We start from the raw sequence: 21,142 nt of genomic DNA, 5'->3' as shown, positions 1-21,142 counted from the left end.
AAACAGCACCACCTTTTTCCTTAGACTAAATTTAGTACCGCAACCAAGTCCCATTCAAGTGATCCGGTGTAAGTGACATTCTCATTCTTACTTTATTTTCTTTTAATAATTTCAGGGCCGGATTACGTCAGGCAAAAGTTTCAAGATGTTACTGAAGTAAAAGAAAACCCGGAAGAAAAGTTGCCCAAAAACCCACCTACTCCAAAAGAGTCACCACATTTTTATAGGAAAGGAACAACTCCTCCTAGAACACCGGAGGAAAACCGGAAAAAGCCTCAACAGTCTTCTACACAGGATACAAAGAGAAAAAATTCTAACCCTGCCCCGGTAGCACCTCCCAATCTCGAAAGGAAAAGTGCGTCCACTGAGAATCTACCTGTTGCTTCCTTGAAACCCTTGCCTGCTAAAGCCCCTGTGAAAGAGGAGGCCATTGCCAAACAATCACCAAAGGCTTCATTTGGCCATAATCCAAGCAGCACTGGGAATGGGGAACTTCACGCCGATTTCCACAGCTATTTTGGAACGGTGAATCCATCAATACATTTAGCTATAAAAGAAAACTCTAATCCAAAAAAGCCACCACCTACAGTGAATGTGCCACCATCCCAAAAGCAAAGCCCTAAAAAGCCACAATCAAAGCCAGATGCCAAAGAAAGCACACCTGAGCCAAAAGTTATGCCCCAACGTGTGGCATCGAAGAATCAACCCAATAATGATTCGGTATCACCTGTTGGAAATGAAATGAATTCAGTAAGTAGTGCTTGTTGTGATTTCTAAGTTAGATTTCGTCAGGAAGTTTTAGAACTTTTTTTTTTTAGGTTTGGCCTATTTTGTATTATTTTTCCAAATGCCGTATCCTCTAAGAGTAAATACATGTGTAGTTGCTGGTCTCCATGCAGTGCAACGCTATTGTCCTATATGGACCCTATACATAGGGTTACCCGTATGCCTGTAGTCTTATAGAACTAAAAGACAATGTAGACGAGACATTTGGCCACATAACAAGGATTTGTCTACAGCAGGGTGTATTCGTGATTGATCAACGTTCTTCCTTACATAACTTTGTTGTAAGTGCTACATGGAAACCCCGGTCATTATTCTTACTTTGTATTAAGTCTCTTTAAAGTTCTATAAAGTTCTCAGTCCAAAGCATTGATGCACAACTTTTTCTGGTCTGAGGGCCAAATTGTTAGACTGCACCAATCTCAAGGGCCACAATAAAACTGAAATTGGTATTCCCATTTAGGACATTAATGGTATATCGAAACTATACCCTATCCAGAAGAAACCGTGCAAGCATGGAGAGCTCCCCATTTTGTGGTCTAGGTCAGTTGCTGAAACAGCCGAGTGTTTCCCTTCTCCCAAAATAGACAATCAAAATGGGAGCACATAACATAATCACATGTCTACCTTATCAACTGGTCTTTGGTGTGCCCCATATTGATCAGGAGACCCCCATTCTTCTAATATATATCTTGGAGATAGCCACCCAGATTCCCTCATTTAGTCTATATTCAATGATAGGTTAACTCGAAAATTATTCTTTCTCTTTCCATTGAATGAATGCTCAGGCGCCGTGTCACACTGTGTAAAAGAGCTGTCATGTACAGATTCTCCAGGTGCCAGTTATTTGTGGCACTATTTTGGTGCACCACCTGTACTTTTACCCAGGATCGCAACTAGGGGTAGGCAGGGTAGGCAGCTGCCTAGGTCGCCACCACATCTCATAAGGTGAGAGGCAAACAAACTATTAACTTTTGCTACACACCGGTCAGTTCTGCTCTGTCCGCACACAGACACTAGATGCATGCTATTCGCTGCGGAGATGCTCCAGGTTCCGGCATTGAAAAAGGGGACGAGTCACGCAGGGAGAGAGGCTGCTGGCCAATGAACGCTTCCCTATCAGACTGATGAGAGCGCTCACTGGCTGCAGTCTCTGTCCTCCTGCATGGCGCCTCAATAGTGAGTTTTTATTAGGGGACACGACAGTGAAGGCTGCCCAGCAGGGCTTACATTATATTGCTGGGTGCTGACTTCACTGTCCTCTTCTTCATCTGGGGACCCACCTCAGCATCTTTGGGTCAGAGAGTAGAGGGGAGGGGAACTCACAGCGATGACTGCACGGCAGGAGCAGGGAAGTGTCATCTGCCTATGATGGTTTGTACTTGTGTGTGTATGTGTATATATATGTATGTGTGTATGTATGTGTGTGTGTATGTATGTATGTGTGTATATATATATATATGTGTAATATATATACAGTACAGGCCAAAAGTTTGGACACACCTTTTCATTTAAAGATTTTTCTGTATTTTCATGGCTTTGAAAATTGTACATTCACACTGAGACATCAAAACTGCAAGATGCTGTGGTAGCCATGCTGGTTCAGTATGCCTTCAATTTTGAATAAATCCCCAATAGTGTCACCAGCAAAGCACCCCCACACCATCACACCTCCTCCTCCATGCTTCACTGTGGGAACCAGGCATGTAGAGTCCATCCGTTCACTTTTTCTGCGTTGCACAAAGACACAGTGATTGGAACCAAAGATCTCAAAGTTGGACTCATCAGACCAAAGCACAGATTTCCACTGGTCTAATGTCCATTCCTTGTGTTCTTTAGCTCTTCTGCTTGTTGCCTGTCCTTAGCAGTGGTTTCCTAGCAGCTATTTTACCATGAAGGCCTGCTGCACAAAGTCTCCTCTTAACAGTTGTTGTAGAGATGTGTCTGCTGCTAGAACTCTGTGTGGCATTGACCTGGTCTCTAATCTGAGCTGCTGTTAACCTGCGATTTCTTAGGCTGGTGACTCGGATAAACTTATCCTCAGAAGCAGAGGTGACTCTTGGTCTTCCTTTCCTGGGGCGGTCCTCATGTGAGCCAGTTTCTTTGTAGCGCTTGATGGTTTTTGCAACTGCACTTGGGGACACATTCAAAGTTTGCCCAATTTTTCGGACTGACTGACCTTCATTTCTTAAAGTAATGATGGCCACTCGTTTTTCTTTACTTAGAATTTGTATTATGGCAAGAAAAAAGCAGCTAACAGTCTATTCAGTAGGACTATCAGCTGTGTATCCACCTGACTTCTGCACACCAAAAGTTTGGACACACCTTCTCATTTAAAGGTTTTTCTGTATTTTCATGACTATGAAAATTGTACATTCACGCTGAAGGCATCAAAACTATGAATTAACACATGTGGAATTATATACTTAACAAAAAAGTGTGAAACAACTGAAAATATGTCTTATATTCTAGGTTCTTCAAAGTAGCTACCTTTTGCTTTGATGACTGCTTTGCACACTCTTGGCATTCTCTTGATGAGCTTCAAGAGGTAGTCACCGGAAATGGTTTTCACTTCACAGGTGTGCCCTGTCAGGTTTAATAAGTGGGATTTCATGCCTTATAAATGGGGTTGGGACCATCAGTTGTGTTGTGCAGAAGTCAGGTGGATACACAGCTGATAGTCCTACTGAATAGACTGTTAGCTGCTTTTTTCTTGCCATAATACAAATTCTAAGTAAAGAAAAACGAGTGGCCATCATTACTTTAAGAAATGAAGGTCAATCAGTGCGAAAAATTGGGAAAACTTTGAAAGTGTCCCCAAGTGCCGTTGCAAAAGCCATCAAGCGCTACAAAGAAACTGGCTCACACGAGGACCGCCCCAGGAAAGGAAGACCAAGAGTCACCTCTGCTTCTGAGGATAAGTTTATCCGAGTCCCCAGCCTCAGAAATAGCAGGTTAACAGCAGCTCAGATTAGAGACCAGGTCAATGCCACACAGAGTTCTAGCAGCAGACACATCTCTACAACAACTGTTAAGAGGAGACTTTGTGCAGCAGGTCTTCATGGTAAAATAGCTGCTAGGAAACCACTGCTAAGGACAGGCAACAAGCAGAAGAGACTTGTTTGGGCTAAATAACACAAGGAATGGACATTAGACCAGTGGAAATCTGTGCTTTGGTCTAATGAGTCCAAATTTGAGATCTTTGGTTCCAACCACTGTGTCTTTGTGCGACGCAGAAAAGGTGAACCGATGGACTCTACATGCCCGGTTCCCACCGTGAAGCATGGAGGAGAAGGTGTGATGGTGTGGGGGTGCTTTGCTGGTGACACTGTTGGGGATTTATTCAAAATTGAAGGCACACTGAACCAGCATGGCTACCACAGCATCTTGCAGCGGCATGCTATTCCATCCGGTTTGCGTTTAGTTGGACCATCGTTTATTTTTCAACAGGACAATGACCCGAAACACACCTCCAGGCTGTGTAAGGGCTATTTGACCAAGAAGCAGAGTGATGGGGTGCTACGCCAGATGACCTGGCCTCCACAGTCACCAGACCTGAACCCAATCGAGATGGTTTGGGGTGAGCTGGACCGCAGAGTGAAGGCAAAAGGGCCAACAAGTGCTAAGCATCTCTGGGAACTCCTTCAAGATTGTTGGAAAACCATTTCCGGTGACTACCTCTTGAAGCTCATCAAGAGAATGCCAAGAGTGTGCAAAGCAGTCATCAAAGCAAAAGGTGGCTACTTTGAAGAACCTAGAATATAAGACATATTTTCAGTTGTTTCACACTTTTTTGTTAAGTATATAATTCCACATGTGTTAATTCATAGTTTTGATGCCTTCAGTGTGAATGTACAATTTTCATAATCATGAAAATACAGAAAAATCTTTAAATGAGAAGGTGTGAACAAACTTTTGGTATGTACTATATATATATATATATATATATACACACTGCTCAAAAAAATAAAGGGAACACTTAACAGAATATAACTCCAAGTAAATCAAACTTCTGTGAAATCAAACTGTCCACTTAGGAAGCAACCCTGATTGACAATCAATTTCACATGCTGTTGTGCAAATGGAATAGACAATAGATGGAAATTATTGGCAATTATCAAGACATCCTCAATAATGGAGTGGTTCTGCAGGTGGGGACCACAGACCACATCTCAGTACCAATGCTTTCTGGCTGATGTTTTGGTCACTTTTGAATGTTGGTTGTGCTTTCACACGCGTGGTAGCATGAGACAGACTCTACAACCCACAGAAGTTGCTCAGGTAGTGCAGCTCATCCAGGATGGCACATCAATGCGAGCTGTGGCAAGAAGGTTTGCTGTGTCTGTCAGCGTAGTGTCCAGAGGCTGGAAGCGCTACCAGGAGACAGGCCAGTACACCAGGAGACGTGGAGGGGGACGTAGGAGGGCAACAACCCAGCAGCAGGACCGCTACCTCCGCCTTTGTGCAAGGAGGAACAGGAGGAGCACTGCCAGAGCCCTGCAAAATATCCTCCAGCAGGCCACAAATGTGCATGTGTCTGCACAAACGGTTAGAAACTGACTCCATGAGGGTGGTATAAGGGCCTGACGTCCACAAATGGGGGTTGTGCTCACAGCCCAACACCGTGCAGGACTCTTGGCATTTGCCACAGAACACCAGGATTGGCAAAGTCGCCACTGGCGCCCTGTGCATTTCACAGATGAAAGCAGGTTCACACTGAGCACATGTGGCAGACTTGACAGAGTCTGGAGATGCCGTGAAGAGCGATCTTTTGCCTGCAACATCCTTCAGCATGACCGGTTTGGCAGTGGGTCAGTAATGGTGTTGGGTGGCATTTCTTTGGAGGGCCGCACAGCCCTCCATGTGCTCGCCAGAGGTAGCCTGACTGCCATTAGGTACCGAGATGAGATCCTCAAAATCCCTTGTCCCAGCCATGCTTTTCCCATCCTAGTAGTTCGCTATATCCCCATTGACAGCTCTAACTAAGCAAATGCAAATCTATGGAGAAGCGCGCTCTCCGCTATGATGATATATTTAACAGCCCATTTAATTAGACTGTGAAAACACTATTTAAAACAGCACTTTCCTTTTTGAGCTGAGATTGACAGTCTGGTGTTGGCAAGGTCCTGTCATTCATTTCAGGACATTTCTGCTGATCCCAAACAAGGAGCGTATAGGGTTTGTCAGGAAGAAGATCTGTCGTGGAGAATAGAAGGCTTTATAGTAACACATCTCTTAGATGCCCTAATATAAGCTCACAACTCCTAACATGGGGGGTATAATACAGTCTGTTTTATTTTCCAAAAACTCTTCTTCAAGACTGTCACAAAAAGCAGGACTTGAAACAAGAACACGTTTAAGATGTCCACAAGCAGTTATTCTACAGGAGGCGTAATAGCTTCCATTGTAAGAAGACCATGGGTTACAGCAAGTTCTTTGCTGAAAGGAAAATGATTTTAGAAAAAAAAAACTATTGTATTTATTTCTATATAAAAGAATTCTGAAATCATTTGATAATCTTCTGATATTGGGCTCATCATACTTTGTGTAGAAATCTATTTCCATCAGTTTCATTATCATAGACATGATTACCGCGACAGGTAAAGATAACTCCCTATATACAGTACATAACAGAGGATCCACCTTTCCTAATAAGTGGTCGTCAAGGCTCATCCCCTCCCCTTCTCTGCACAGTGACCTCTGCACAGATCGCAGAGCATGCCTAGATACTCCAGGTCACTGAGTCAGATGCTGTCTGTGCTCTGTGGCTGCTGTAAAGCATTTCTCTAAATCAGGGGTCGCCAACCTGTGGCTGGCGGTCCCATGAATTGTGGCTCGTGGCTGTCTGCTAGCTTGGTGCATTAGCTCCAGGTCTAGCAAACGGCTATGAAGACCACCTTTCTAAATGGCACAAAAGAGCCAATCTTGATGCACATATGCTGGTCTTAGCGGTTTAGAGATAATTTAAGTATGGTAGGCCCGATACAGAATGATGCTACCTGTCAGAGGAGGCGCTTGAAGCTGGATGTGACAGTGTGTTTGAAGTACTTGATGGGAGAATAGTGAATGGGGGTAGTGTGGTAACCCCTGGATCTTGGTATACTGCTTCAGGAGGATTTTTGTGGAAAAGATTTGGTTACCATTATACCCATAATGGGGGCTTTGTTTGCCACTACTGTATGGGAGGCTGGATCTGAATGTGGCTCGCAACCCCCTCTCAGAGCTGAATGTGGCTCGCGACTCTCTCTCAGAGCTGGATGTGGCTCGCGACTCTCTCAGAGCTGGATGTGGCTCGCGACTCTCTGAGCTGGATGTGGCTCGCGGCTCTCACAGCTGAATATGGCTTGTGACTCTCTTTCAGAGCTAAATGTGGCTCGCGACTCTCAGCTGAATGTGGCTCGCACCTCTCTCACAGCTGAATGTGGCTCGCACCTCTCTCACAGCTGAATGTGGCTTGCGACTCTCTCTCAGCTGGATGTGGCTCGCGACTCTCATCTGAATGTGGCTCGCGACTCTCAGAGCTGAATGTGGCTCGCAACTCTCTCACAGCTGAATGTGGCTTGCGACTCTCTTTCAGAGCGGAATGTGGCTTGCGACTCTCAGCTGGATGTGGCTTGCGACTCTCAGCTGGATGTGGCTCTCAGCTGGATGTGGCTCGCAACTCTCAGCTGAATGTGGCTCGCGACTCTCTCAGAGCTGGATGTGGCTCGCGACTCTCTCACAGCTGAATGTGGCTTGCGACTCAGCTGAATGTGGCTTGCGACTCACAGCTGGATGTGGCTCGCGACTCTCAGCTGAATGTGGCTCGCGACTCTCACAGCTGAATGTGGCTTGCTACTCTCTCTCACAGCTGGATGTGGCTCGCGACTATCAGAGCTGGTTGTGGCTCGCTACTCTCACAGCTGAATGTGGCTCGCCACTCTCAGAGCTGAATGTGGCTCGCCACTCTGAGCTGAATGTGGCTCGCCATTCTCAGAGCTGAATGTGGCTCGCCACTCTCAGAGCTGAATGTGGCTCGCCACTCTCAGAGCTGAATGTGGCTCGCCACTCTCAGAGCTGAATGTGGCTCGCCACTCTCAGAGCTGAATGTGGCTCGCCACTCTCAGAGCTGAATGTGGCTCGCCACTCTCAGAGCTGAATGTGGCTCGCCACTCTCAGAGCTGAATGTGGCTCGCCACTCTCAGAGCTGAATGTGGCTCGCCACTCTCAGAGCTGAATGTGGCTCGCCACTCTCAGAGCTGAATGTGGCTCGCCACTCTCAGAGCTGAATGTGGCTCGCCACTCTCTGAGCTGAATGTGGCTCGCGACTCTGAGCTGAATGTGGCTCGCGACTCTCTGAGCTGGATGTGGCTCGTGACTCTCAGTTTAATGTGGCTTGCGACTCGTTCTCAGGGCTGAATGTGGCTGACGACTCTCAGCTGAATGTGGATCGCGACTCTCTCTCAGGGCTGAATGTGACTCGAGACTCTCTCTCAGTGCTGAATGTGGTTCTCACTGGCTGCCCCATAATCATCTACAAAAAAAAAACATAATAAAAAAAATCTACATAAAGTAAAATATATTAGAAAAATATATATGTTTCAGTAACTGGTTCTAATTAGTAAAAAAAAAAAAAATCTGGATGAAGCATGTGGGATCATCTGCTGGGATACTGCTGATGTTTGCTTCACCTTGGATTCATTATTGTAGCCCATTATAGTCTATGGACCAGACCTCTTCTTTTTGGCAATCATTGGGAGTTATTGAGGTCAGATCTGCCATTGTATATTTATGGCAGATTCTATTGACTATACATATATCATAAACTGCAAGGGAAATCCGGCATAGATGGAGGTACTCCATCCCTAGTACATGTGTAGCTTTAAAAATCATTATTATCCTTCTATTGTATAACTTACGAGGAATGTGCTCGTACTGCGGCTGGAGCCATAGTGTTGCTATATGCCACAAGAAGGCTAGGTGAGGACCACCAGCCCTATCTCTGTGCTTTCATGTCCCTCAGAGATGAAAGCGTGAATATCCTGCCAGGCTCTGAAACTAAAAGACAATGACAGAGAGTAATGTGGCTTCACAGTGAAGAGCAGAGGGTGGCTCATCCGCATGTAGACCTTTCGGGGGTACTGGGGTTTTCTGTACGGACATCACATGTTCATATAGACTAAACATGGCTGAGGCCGCAGAATGATTGACGGGCCGTCTCTCTGTGGCTGGCGGCTACCTTACAGGCAGTACGGTCTGTAGTCCACATAACGGGTTAGCGGTGGGTGTATAAATAGTGCCAGAACAAAAGTAACAGCCTGCGGAGTGTGATTATTCCTTCACCGTTTGCCAGCTGCTTGTTACTCACGTCTTAAAGGAGATTACTGACTATCTAATAAGGCGCCTTTATATTTCGCATTACACAACATTTCTCATTTTCCACTTTATTTCTGTTGTGTTGTTGGAGCCAGGGATTGCAGGTAATTGAATAAATCGTGTATACCAAACCCTGCCGCCCTACCCAGCAAGAGGAGCCAAACTCATGTCAGCTCCGAACAAATCCTGCAAGCCTTTACTATTTATCCACTAGGTTACGCGATTATCGAAGACATGATGATTGAAGAACCGCTGAAAACTTGGCTGGCTTTAAATTAATTTCAGAAATGGGGAGAATTAAGGAAAATTAAATGTAACGTGCAGATAGTGCCTGGGCCTATTCACATTGGGTTTGCTGTGAACGGTTTTCCACAACAAATGCCTGACGTATGGTAGTGTATAGCCACACAGCAGCTTACGTCACCTATAGGCTTCCATGTTATATGTACTGCACTGTGTATGGGCAGAACTTGGTATCAAACTGATGGTAATCAGCGTCCTTCTTTGTTGTTTCCCAGTCGCAGCGCCATACGTGTGTTGGTGTCTCTGCCGGCTCCTACAGAGAGTTGAAGCTCAGCCCCATTCAAGTAAATAGGATTGAGCTGCAGTACCAAGCACGGCCACTACCAAATGTCTGGAGCTGCAGTACCAAGCACGGCCACTACCAAATGTCTGGAGCTGCAGTACCAGGCGTGGCCACTACCAAATGTCTGGAGCTGCAATACCAGGCATGGCCACTATCAAATGTCTGGAGCTGCAGTACCAGGTGCTGCCACTACCAAATGTCTGGAAATGCAGTACCAGGCGTGGCCAATACCAAATGTCTGGAGCTGCAATACCAGGCATGGCCACTATCAAATGTCTGGAGCTGCAGTACCAGGTGCTGCCACTACCAAATGTCTGGAAATGCAGTACCAGGCGTGGCCAATACCAAATGTCTGGAGCTGCAGTATCAGGCGTGGTCAATACCAAATGTCTCGAGCTGCAGTACCAGGCGTGGCCAATACCAAATGTCTGGAGCTGCAGTACCAGGCGCGGCCACTACCAAATGTCTGGAGCCGCAGTACCAGGCGTGGGCCACTACCAAATGTCTCGAGCTGCAGTACCAGGCGTGGCCAATACCAAATGTCTGGAGCTGCAGTATCAGGCGCGGCCAATACCAAATGTCTGGAGCTGCAGTATCAGGCGCGGCCAATACCAAATGTCTGGAGCTGCAGTATCAGGCGCGGCCAATACCAAATGTCTGGAGCTGCAGTATCAGGCGCGGCCAATACCAAATGTCTGGAGCTGCAATACCAGGCACGGCCAATACCAAATGTCTGGAGCTGGAGTATCAGGCGCGGCCAATACCAAATGTCTGGAGCTGCAGTATCAGGCGCGGCCAATACCAAATGTCTGGAGCTGCAGTATCAGGCGCGGCCAATACCAAATGTCTGGAGCTGCAATACCAGGCACGGCCAATACCAAATGTCTGGAGCTGGAGTATCAGGTGCGGCCAATACCAAATGTCTGGAGCTGCAGTATCAGGCGCGGCCAATACCAAATGTCTGGAGCTGCAGTATCAGGCGCGGCCAATACCAAATGTCTGGAGCTGCAGTATCAGGCGCGGCCAATACCAAATGTCTGGAGCTGCAATACCAGGTGCTGCCACTACCAAATGTCTTGAAATGCAGTACCAGGCGTGGCCAATACCAAATGTCTGGAGCTGCAGTACCACGCGTGGCCAATACCAAATGTCTGGAGCTGCAGTACCAGGCGTGGCCAATACCAAATGTCTGGAGCTGCAGTACCAGGCGTGGCCAATACCAAATGTCTGGAGCTGCAGAATCAGGCAGGGCCAATAAAAAATGTTTGGAAGTTTGGAATGCAGTACCAGTCACGGCCAATAGAGAATGTTTGGAGCTGCCACTACCAAATGTCTGCAGCTGCAGTACCAGGCACGGCCAATACCAGTTTGGATCTGTAGCTGGTTAACAATGAAGGAGATGCAGCACTCTTTGGCGCACCACAGCCCCTTCAGTCAGACTGCAGACAGATCCCCACTAGACGAGTGAAAATGTAAAATATTGGCCAGTATTCTTAGTTTATACTAATGTTGTGCTTTGTAATTTTGGCTTTTATATGATTGACATAAGCAATGTTTCAATAAATAATGATTTCTTTATTTGCAGGGGCCCAATTCAGTTATGATTGCCCTGGTTATGCTTCTAAACGTGGGTTTGGCAATTCTTTTTGTTCATTTTCTCACCTGATTGGATGCTGGTACAGGTAATAACTTTCCTCTTCATCATGTACTTTTCTGATGGGTGCTGTAAAAGCATGCTGAACCTGTTTGTCTTTTCATAGTCCATTATGACTTTAGCCGCTCATTCAATTCAGAACTCAGATTACTGTACAGGAGGTTGGTGTGGAATGCAGCGTTATAAATGCAGCTCTGGAGAAAAAAAAATTGATACATCGTGAATAAACTATATGTGTCCATGTAAAATGTTTCTAAAATGGTAAATCTACTGTTACAGCTCTTTACCTGATGTAACATCGAAGTTTACTTGTTTTTTTTATTTCTTTTCTTGTAGTGACGTCTGGACAGTGAGAGATGTTGGCACGTAGTTCCTGTTACTAGTGTCATAAGCTGGCACCTGTTCTGTCATGGTACGGGAAGGAGAAGGCTTGAACTTTTGGAAGCAAGATCAATTACTTTAAAAAATAAAAAAAAAATGTATATGTATGTGAGCCTGTGGGGCCTATCTGACTGTTTGGTGGTCCTTTACCAGTCTTGAATGCCACAGAAAGGTAGGCCAGTCACCGTGTCAGAAGGCGAGACACAACCTGCTGCAACAGCCTAGTCGGTAAAGGTGGCCACCAGCCACCACCAGATCGGCACTTTCCATTGATGGAAGCTAACAGCTGCCTTACTATTTTGCCGCCTGACGTTTAGTGAGGAGATAGGGAAAATGACTGCCAGAGGAATGTGCTCAGAGGATTCAGTTGCTGTGGATGCCGTTCCAAAGTTTTCTCCTATCTCAGAAGAAATAGTTTGCAGCATCACTCACCAGTCTTATTCCATTACTTGCTGCTTATACCATCTCCTGCAGCTATGGAAGATAGTATTTCATTTGCTTGTGCATAGAGGCTAATCTCCATGATCATGTATACCTTACGGATAGCCATAATTACTTGCCCCAGTACCGGGGGAAGCAGGAACGAAAGCCTCTTCAATAGATAATAAAATCTGCACATTTACATCTATTGCAGTTTTTCACAATTTTTTTTTTTAAATTTTAGCAATTTTTGAAATTGCTTCTTTGTCTTTGCACAGCGAAGACGCGCTACTTTGTGAACCGAAGCAATGTTCATTAGACCCAGAACTTGGGGTGAGCCGGGGTTTTCTCATACACGTTTTTCTATGGGATTGGTTGAGGATACAACAGATCTGCCTCCGCTGTGCACTGGCAACGCTTCACAGTGTGTCCGCTTTAATTTATTTACAATTTTTTTTACTATTTTATTTTTATTTTTTTGTGTGTTAGTTTTCTGAACCTACGTCATGGTACCGTGCACTGTCAATATATGTATGGATATGTACATAACTAAGGGCTGGACAGATCCCCGGAGCCACACACTCTCAACACCTAAATGTATAATTCAGGTTGATGAATTTGCTTCCATGCTTGTAGTTTAAGAGAAACCAGGCTGGCTCCTACATTGTACTCTTATTTGTACAAGCCTGCGGTATAATTTATAAATATATACATATATACTTCTCTATGAATGCATACGTACACACAGTGAATACATTATTTATTTGAAGGCACAAAGATTGGTTTGTGTGGTCTTTTCTTCAGGTCTATTCTGATGATTTTATTTTAAGATGAAACTTATTGAAATGCAAAGTTTTAGTTTGAAATTTTTTTTTTTTTTTAGAAGAGGGCTTATATTACAAATATAAGAATATAGTCATGGGTATTTAACATTTTAATGAAAAATACTGGAATTTTTTCCAGTCTGTGCACGACATTAGACAATGTACAGAAATCTGTAGAAATTCGCACACATAAATATATATATATATATTTAAATAGAAATTTCAAGTAAATGAAAACAATTCTAAAATTTATTTTTTTAGTTTAAGGTTAGGTGAATGCTATTTTTGTCAGTTTCCTATTGCACAAAGATTTGTTCTTGGATATTATAATACATTTACATAAGATGTTCTCCCTGGCAATATAATACATACTAAAGAAAGAATATTACATTATTTTAAGCATAAATTAAGATTGTGCTGGTGCTAGAAGTAGTGATAGTTGGACGTAAATGAAATTTGATTTCAATGTTCCTCTCTTTCAGACATAATATGAAAGCAGGCAAATTTCACAGCTATATATTCCATTAAAGTGGGTGGCTGACACCGCTCGCTTCCACATCGGAGAAGAGTTGTGCTGATGACGTTACGACCCTGAAAAGCGATTTTCAGATGTGCACTGTTCTAATGAAGGACACTTGCATAATCGCTGCACACATCTTGGCTGATATATGGGGTCATAACCTTATTGGTACAACTCGCCTCCGATGTGGAAGTGAGCGGCGCCAGACAACCACTTTAGCTTTCTGTGTCCTGTTATCACTGGCCGATTCTCCACGTCCCCTGTGTGCAGCTTTATGCATATACACATTAGGGTACATGATGCATTTGAGGCACAATATTATCTCTTAATGCCTTTAGAGAACAATGCCTCCATAATACAACATGCCATGGTGCTCCATCACCTCGGCTTGTATACGGTACTGAATCAGCCCACAGCAGGCTATGGGTGACATACTATGGATCCATGATATGGATAGGAATAAAGAAGTTACCTCATTGGTGATGGCAAAGTATTACGATATGTTCAGCTTTGGTCTAAGTGTCTTGATCTGTTCAGCTTGGGTCTAAGTATTTTAGTATGTTCAGCTTAGGGCCAAGTATTTTAGTATGTTCAGCTTAGGTCTAAGTATTTTAGTATGTTCAGCTTAGGTCTAAGTATTTTAGTCTGTTCAGCTTAGGTCTAAGTATTTTGGTCTGTTCAGCTTAGGTCTAAGTATTTTGGTCTGTTCAGCTTAGGTCTAAGTATATTAGTATGTTCAGCTTAGGTCTAAGTATTTTGGTCTGTTCAGCTTGGGTCTAAGTATTTTGGTCTGTTCAGCTTGGGTCTAAGTATTTTGGTCTGTTCAGCTTAGGGCCAAGTATTTTGACCCCTTTCAGTTGCTAGATTGTAGTGGCACCAGTGCTATGAAACTGGTGTGCAACTTTGCCTCCTGTCGGCCAGGCTTGATTTTCTTCAAACGTTACATCATTTAGGATCTGCCTTTGTTTGCTAAAGTGCATAATATGAATAAAACCTATGAATGGGTTTGTTGCTCCCCCCAACCAATGAGAGACAAAGATGCATGTGGAGCAAGACAGTAGGTGAGGCAGCCTAGCAATGCCCAGTTAGTATCATGCACCGGCATGAAAATCCCTGGTTGCCGAACATTTGCCGCCGCAACAGTGTACTATCTAGTGTACACTTGCGTCTCTCCTTAGCCGACGTCTGGTGGGATTGCAGTATTGTAAAATGTATACAGACTGCAGCCATGGAGGATCTGCTAGTGATAACTAAGCAATGGACCAGAAGGTAATTGAGCATATATGGGCTGCTCTCTGCTGTAAGATCTGCCTACTCGTACTTTTACCTGAAGTGGGAGTCACCTGCTAACATTATTGATAGTGCGCCCTCTTTAGTGTCTTAAATGGATTTCTAAATCCAAGCTTCACTACAGAGCACATATAATATTTTTTATATTTCAGAGCATGATTAATAGAATATGTTGTGGGCTTTTTTTTATTTAATTTATGAGGATTTTCTTATTTATTTTTTTTTTTTGTAAGCCAGGAAAATATTTTCACGTTAATCTATTATTCAGAAAAGAGCTTGGATCTGAGATAGAGATTATCTTCATGAAGAGTGTTTCCTAATTTTTGATCTTTGGGTTTATCTGTATGAAGTAGTCTGCATGGCTTAATGCAAAGCTGAGTATTCCTGCAGTTCGCTATCCTTTGATGTGTCATATATAAGCATGGTGTGAAGGAATCGAAAATATGAACGGAAGCAGTGTTAAAGGGGTAATGAAAAGTTAGAGAATTTTAGTATCAGGTTTTTTAACAGGGTCTTTCCACCATGTTTCCAAAGTAGCCCGAGGATAATGATGGTTTTAAAAGCAAAAAAAAGAAGCGTTATTTACCTCTATACCTCATATTGCCACTTTCATAATCTCCCTTGGAAGGTTGGAAGAGATGTCCTGTTCATCAGTGACCTGATTCTGCAGCCGGCCTTAGTGGTAAGATGACTGTATGAACAGACCTTATAACTACCGGTCCACGGGAACAGCAGCGAGGGTTTCAAGAGGTACTTAACGCTTCTTTTATCTTCATTTACAACCATGTCTTCCATCTGGCCACTTCGGAAACAAAGGTGGGAAAACCTCTTTCAGATCTTCTTGCTGTCATTCATTAAGAACGATTTATTTTTATCACCTGAATGAAAGCGAAGAAGTATTCTATTAAATCACAGCAAACAGAAGTATTGAAACCTATCAATCCAGAATCAATCGATACAGAAAATCACTTGGACAATTGTAAAACGTTTCAGTTTCCAAATTCTAAGCTGTGTCCCCTGAAGATAGCTTACCCCTTTCATCACCAGATTGGATGCATATTTCTTTTATATATATTTTCTTCTCACCCCTTTCGTGTGATTGCCTGTATTAAGAAACACTGTATATTTATTAACATTGTTCTCTAGTTTTAGCTACAGAGTAACGAAGAAGACACTAAATTGTTATTTCAACTTTTGTATGTGTAAATATATTTGACAACTCGGTTGCCTCCTGTATAGCTCAGACGCCTCTTTGACGGGGGCTTCTACATTTCTTACTGAAACTTGTTTGTTATAAAATGTTGTCCCCTTATTTTTCCTTGAAGTTAATACTGGGTAATAAACCACTAATAAGCATGTTGGCTACATTTCTATGTACGATTTATAGGCTTTTATAAAAACAAAGCTGAAATAGAAAATGTTGGTATTTTTCTAAAGATGTGCACAGCTGTATTTTACATAAGATGCTATTTATAATTGGTTGTTATACTGTACACTACGTTTTGGACAGCGAGTGGTCTGCCAATGTACTTTCCAATGGAATGTCGTTTCCTTAAACGTTTCTTGCCGTGGAAAAAAAAAGTCTTTACTTAAAAGTTCTCTTATTTATAATCCTGAACCTAAAATGTTTAACTTATGGTTTTCAGAACCTCACTCGATCCAATAAATATGTTCTTTATCAGGCTCCATCTGCTGTTTCGTCTCCCTGTTTGCGTCCGATGAAAGGTGCAGAAAGTCTAGATCGTAACAGTGGGTGAAACACAAAACATTCTAAGAACTATTTTTCTGTTCACACAGAATTTTTTTTTTAGCAAATCCATTGTAAAATCTTTCTCATAAACCACAGAAACCGCCTGAAAAAAAATCTCTAAAAAAAAAAAAAAGTTCAAAACAATGAACATAAGAAGTTCTATGTAAAAAAAAAATCACTTGCTCTCCATATGCTCAGGCTTTTGAAAATCTAGAATCATTTTAGGTTTGTGAAAAAGGTTCAAGTGATATGGGGAAGAAAGAAATTGTGGCGGGCACAACGGTAAATTTGTATGGAGTGCTAGCCGGGCATATAAAATCAACCAATGGAAATCCAAAAGTATATGCAAAAGGAAGACTGCACATCCAAAAAAAAATAGACTTTATTAGGAAAAAAAAGAGAAAAAATATAACACAGAGATTAATTACACCAAAGGTCTGTATATAATGCGCAAGAATAAACCACGTCCTCAAACCAAAATAATGGGTACGGATATGAAGTTGGAACATATGAAAATGAAAATAAGAATACCCCCAATGATAACATAATACAATTCAAAAATATTTGAAGAATTGGTGTGCGATCAAGATGATGTTTCAGAGCCTGAAAGGGATGATGAAAGAATAAGAAAAGAAATCGCCAGAGGTGTGTAGCGGCCACAACCATATTGGTCAAGATAGAAAAGCCATGCAAGGTAGTGTAGGGTGCCCAGGCGAGGTAGTAGAATGAAAAAACAATGGAATAATATTTGGCCACTAAAAATGCTGCTTTATGTAAAAACTGAAGTAAAAGAGAAGACCTGTACCATAACCCATATGATAAACACCATTAAGTGGAATAAAAAAAACACGTAAAAAAAGACAATGATCAAAAAGTTAGATTAAAAAAATAATGGTATCACTGACAATGTAATCATCTTCCGAAAAGAACACGGCCCTCCATATTCTAATTATTTCTATGTGCGGCCCATTTACCCGGCTGAGTTTGTGACCCCTGCTCTAAAACATCATGCAGTTGACACGATTCCTCCTTTCAGTGTGTCTGGGACTCCGTGATGGACAGCTCTGTTATCCTATCCTGTGCTAGGGCATGCTGAGCTGTCGGTGCTTTGATTGACAGCTCAGTTGACCTATCTGAGACTGGGAGGTGCAGAGATTTCTCCAGGTGCTTCCTATTTTTAGTAATTGCCCTGCTATTTAGGTGAGATATCTGGCCCAGATCACCGCCAGTTATAGCTTCTGCTCACTGGTGTGTGTTTGCGTGATTCCTGTGCTGAGTTCTGATATTCTGCTGCCTGATCTTTGGACCATGTTCTGACTACCCATTTGTTTTTGCCCCTTTGCTTAGATCCACTATTTCTCTGGTATTCTGAGCCCAGACTGTGACCTGATTTACGCCTACATCTTTTCCCTTAGTTTACTACATACTCTCTTGGTACTGACCCTGGAACCTCTGACTTCTCTGCCTCACGGCCTGTCCGTGAGTAGTGACTAGCGACAGACAACAGTTATGGCCGAAAGTGTTGGCACCCTTGAAATTATTCCATGTTTATTTCCTTTGTGTGTATTGCAACAACCCAAAAAACCAGGAAAAGGAAAATTGGACATAATTTCACACACAACCCCCAAAATGGGCTGGACAAAACTGTCTTATTATTAGGATAGAAAAACGAAGAGGACGAATGAGTATATTGACATAAATGAGCTTTATGATTAAAAATGTATTAGTAAAGCAGTATCAAAAGGTATAACGACAATGTGTAAATATGTGGATCAAAAAATCCCACCATATCATAGGACCCATGGAAACATGAGAGACTCAATACCTAAACAATGCATCATAAATTTAAGATGAAGGAATATACACAGGGAAAAATGGCCATGAATAAGTGCGGGTCCCCCAAGGATAGCGTCCTGGGGGGAACCACGGAAACACAAATGTCGTTAATTTCATCATATAATATATCGCATGCCTCTTGAGAAAGCAGTCGCGAAACGCGCGTCGAGGCTTGTTTCTGACGGGAGCTACCAGCCCTCTCTTGTCCCCTATACGAGCAACATCCTATACTCTTGTGGGTGAGTCACTTTGGTCATGTGATATATTATATGATGAAATTAACGACATTTTTTTCTTTACTTAACTGACCTGACCCCCATTTCACTATGTTATATTTTTAATGTTTGCTTGTACCACCTTTTCCCACCTTTTCTTTCTTCCCATCTCTTTCCTCATACCTATTCTTTAACTACACTTTGCTGGATGGCATCTCTATATGAAGTGTTTTACTGATCTGAGTCCATCCTGCTTAGTCCATGTGTTTCAGTGGTTCCCCCCAGGACGCTATCCTTGGGGGACCCACGCTTATTCATGGCTATTTTTCCCGGTGTATATTCCTTCATCTTAAATTTATGATGCATTGTTTAGGTATTGAGTCTCTCATGTTTCCATGGGTCCTATGATATGGTGGGATTTTTTGATCCACATATTTACACATTGTCTTTATACCTTTTGATACTGCTTTACTAATACATTTTTAATAATAAAGCTTATTTATGCCAATATACTCATTCGTCCTCTTCGTTTTTCTATTGATCTTTTGAGTAGGCGTTTTTTTGCGGTTATGGGGTGTGAGTGGTAGCTCTTCCACACCACCAATCCGCTATTTGTAATATGCTGGCCAAAGTGTTTTCCTTATTATTAGGATGTGCAGTCTTCCTTTTGCATAGTCTGTTTTGAAAAAGAAGTGACATTTCCATTCTTTTTGTGTTTTCCACATGGAAGATGCTGTGTACTTTACAGTCAATGGAAAAGCTAAAAAAAAAAATAAAAAAAAATGTTTTTGGAGAAATTTACCATCGTTTTTGCTTTAAAAAAAATTGCTAGCCGTTTCTTCATTATTCAATGGAGAGAAAGAAATGACTAGAAAATAGAGTAAAATGGATGTCACACATACCATAAGAAAACCTTCTAAAAAATTATCTGCGCTAAACCTGTCAGAAAAACGCATAGGAAAGGACCAAGACATTGACCCAAAGATGATTCAGGAAGCCTCTTCTGCTTGAAAAACATCAGGTTTGCACAGGTTTAAAAGATGTGTGCGCACCTCATCCCATTAATTTCTATGGGAAATTCACTTTTCTGTCCATATGAATTGTTCGGACATTTTTCTTTCTTTCTAAAGAGGTTCTGCAGAGCGCCCAGTAAAAAAAAAAAAAAAAGTACTAGTCCCTTCTTGATGTCTAATCAAAATGAGTAAAACACACTTCAGGAAGAAAAAAAACACCTGGTATTACTAAAGCAAGGCATTGCAATGTATGTCAGGCATGTAACAGAGGGGACACCTCTTCCTGTAACATGTATGACTCAAAATTACGACATATTTATCTTGTCTTCATAAAGCCATAGTGCAAATTTTCTGCTATGGAGCTGTAATTGCTGCATATAAACGATACAGAACTATAGCCGGCATTTCAGCCTCTATGGACTTGCCGCAGATACAATTCGATTATCCAAAAATGATGCCGTGAGAAGAATTTATGCAACTCCTCTCTAGGGATGATAATGAGGTGCACAGTGATTATCTTGATTTTTGTGTATTCTGTGTCTACCCCACACACTGAATGGATAAAAACGAAGAAAAGAGTAAGGGCGCAGTCAGACAGCCGTATAACACGGACGACGATCACATCGCAATGCTCGGACTGGCCGGCGGTTCTCCTGACCCAAGCGTGACAGCCAGATAATGCCGGTCAGTCCGTGCACTGCGGTTTGATTGTCGTCCGTGTTACACGGCCGTCTTGACTGCGCCCTTAGAGAAGCACTACAAAGTACTAAAAAGTAACATCTTTTGTAGAAAATATGATTTATTATTTATTTAATATGCTTGCTTATACAGCACCATCATATTCCACAGCACTTTACAGATATTGTCATTGCTGTCCCCATTGGGGCTCACAATCTCAATTCCCTCTCAGTATATCTGGAGTGTGGGAGGAAACCCACCCAAACACGGGGAGAACATACAAACTCCTTGCAGATTACTACTATATGAGATTTGTGGTCTGTAACACGGATATTGTAAAGTGTATCAGTCATTCTTGTGACTTTGTGCTTAAAGCAAACATATTCCGTGGCCAGAACTAGTGAAGTAGAATTGTACACTGATGCATTTCACACATTGGTTTAAATACTCCCATGTGATAAGTATGTAAAGCTTTGAGAATGGGACGAGTTTTCTCCGCAGATGTAATATTGAGTCAGAAAAAAGAAAATAGTACAAAATTTTGAAGATTTAGTTATATTTTAGCTACTGTTCACCAACTTGGCAGATTCACCAACATTGACAAATAAGGATTCGTTCACATGTACCGTTTTTTTATGCTTTTTTAAGGTCTTTTTTTTTTCGGACAGAAAATAGAGTTTTACAGTAGGAGCAAAATGAATGAGGTTTCTAAAATCACATTCACATGGCCCTTGTTTTTTGTGGGGTTTTTTTTGTTTTTACTTTAACGGCATTTTTGTTTCTATTTTGTATACTTTTAAATTCTGCAGGGAAAAGGCTGAATTAATTTACATGCTG

General features: G+C 42.4%; 1 protein-coding gene across 1 annotated transcript in view; it reads left to right on the top strand.

Moving 5' to 3' along the window:
* JPH1 (junctophilin 1) overlaps positions 1–16,501 on the top strand; it is a 132,458-nt gene extending 115,957 nt beyond the window's left edge. Inside the window, exons 4-6 of the mRNA XM_073679455.1 lie at positions 116–750; positions 11,310–11,406; positions 11,715–16,501. Coding sequence (XP_073535556.1) covers positions 116–750; positions 11,310–11,390 — 716 coding nt within the window. The 3' untranslated portion in view covers positions 11,391–11,406; positions 11,715–16,501. The remainder of the gene's footprint in view (positions 1–115; positions 751–11,309; positions 11,407–11,714) is intronic.
* Positions 16,502–21,142: the final 4,641 nt, after the last annotated feature.

Source organism: Phyllobates terribilis, unplaced genomic scaffold (assembly GCF_046119375.1).
Source record: "Phyllobates terribilis strain yellow unplaced genomic scaffold, ASM4611937v1 Scaffold_4__5_contigs__length_816908805, whole genome shotgun sequence".
Classification (NCBI taxonomy): Eukaryota; Metazoa; Chordata; class Amphibia; order Anura; family Dendrobatidae; genus Phyllobates; species Phyllobates terribilis.
This window is presented reverse-complemented; position numbering and strand designations above follow the sequence as displayed.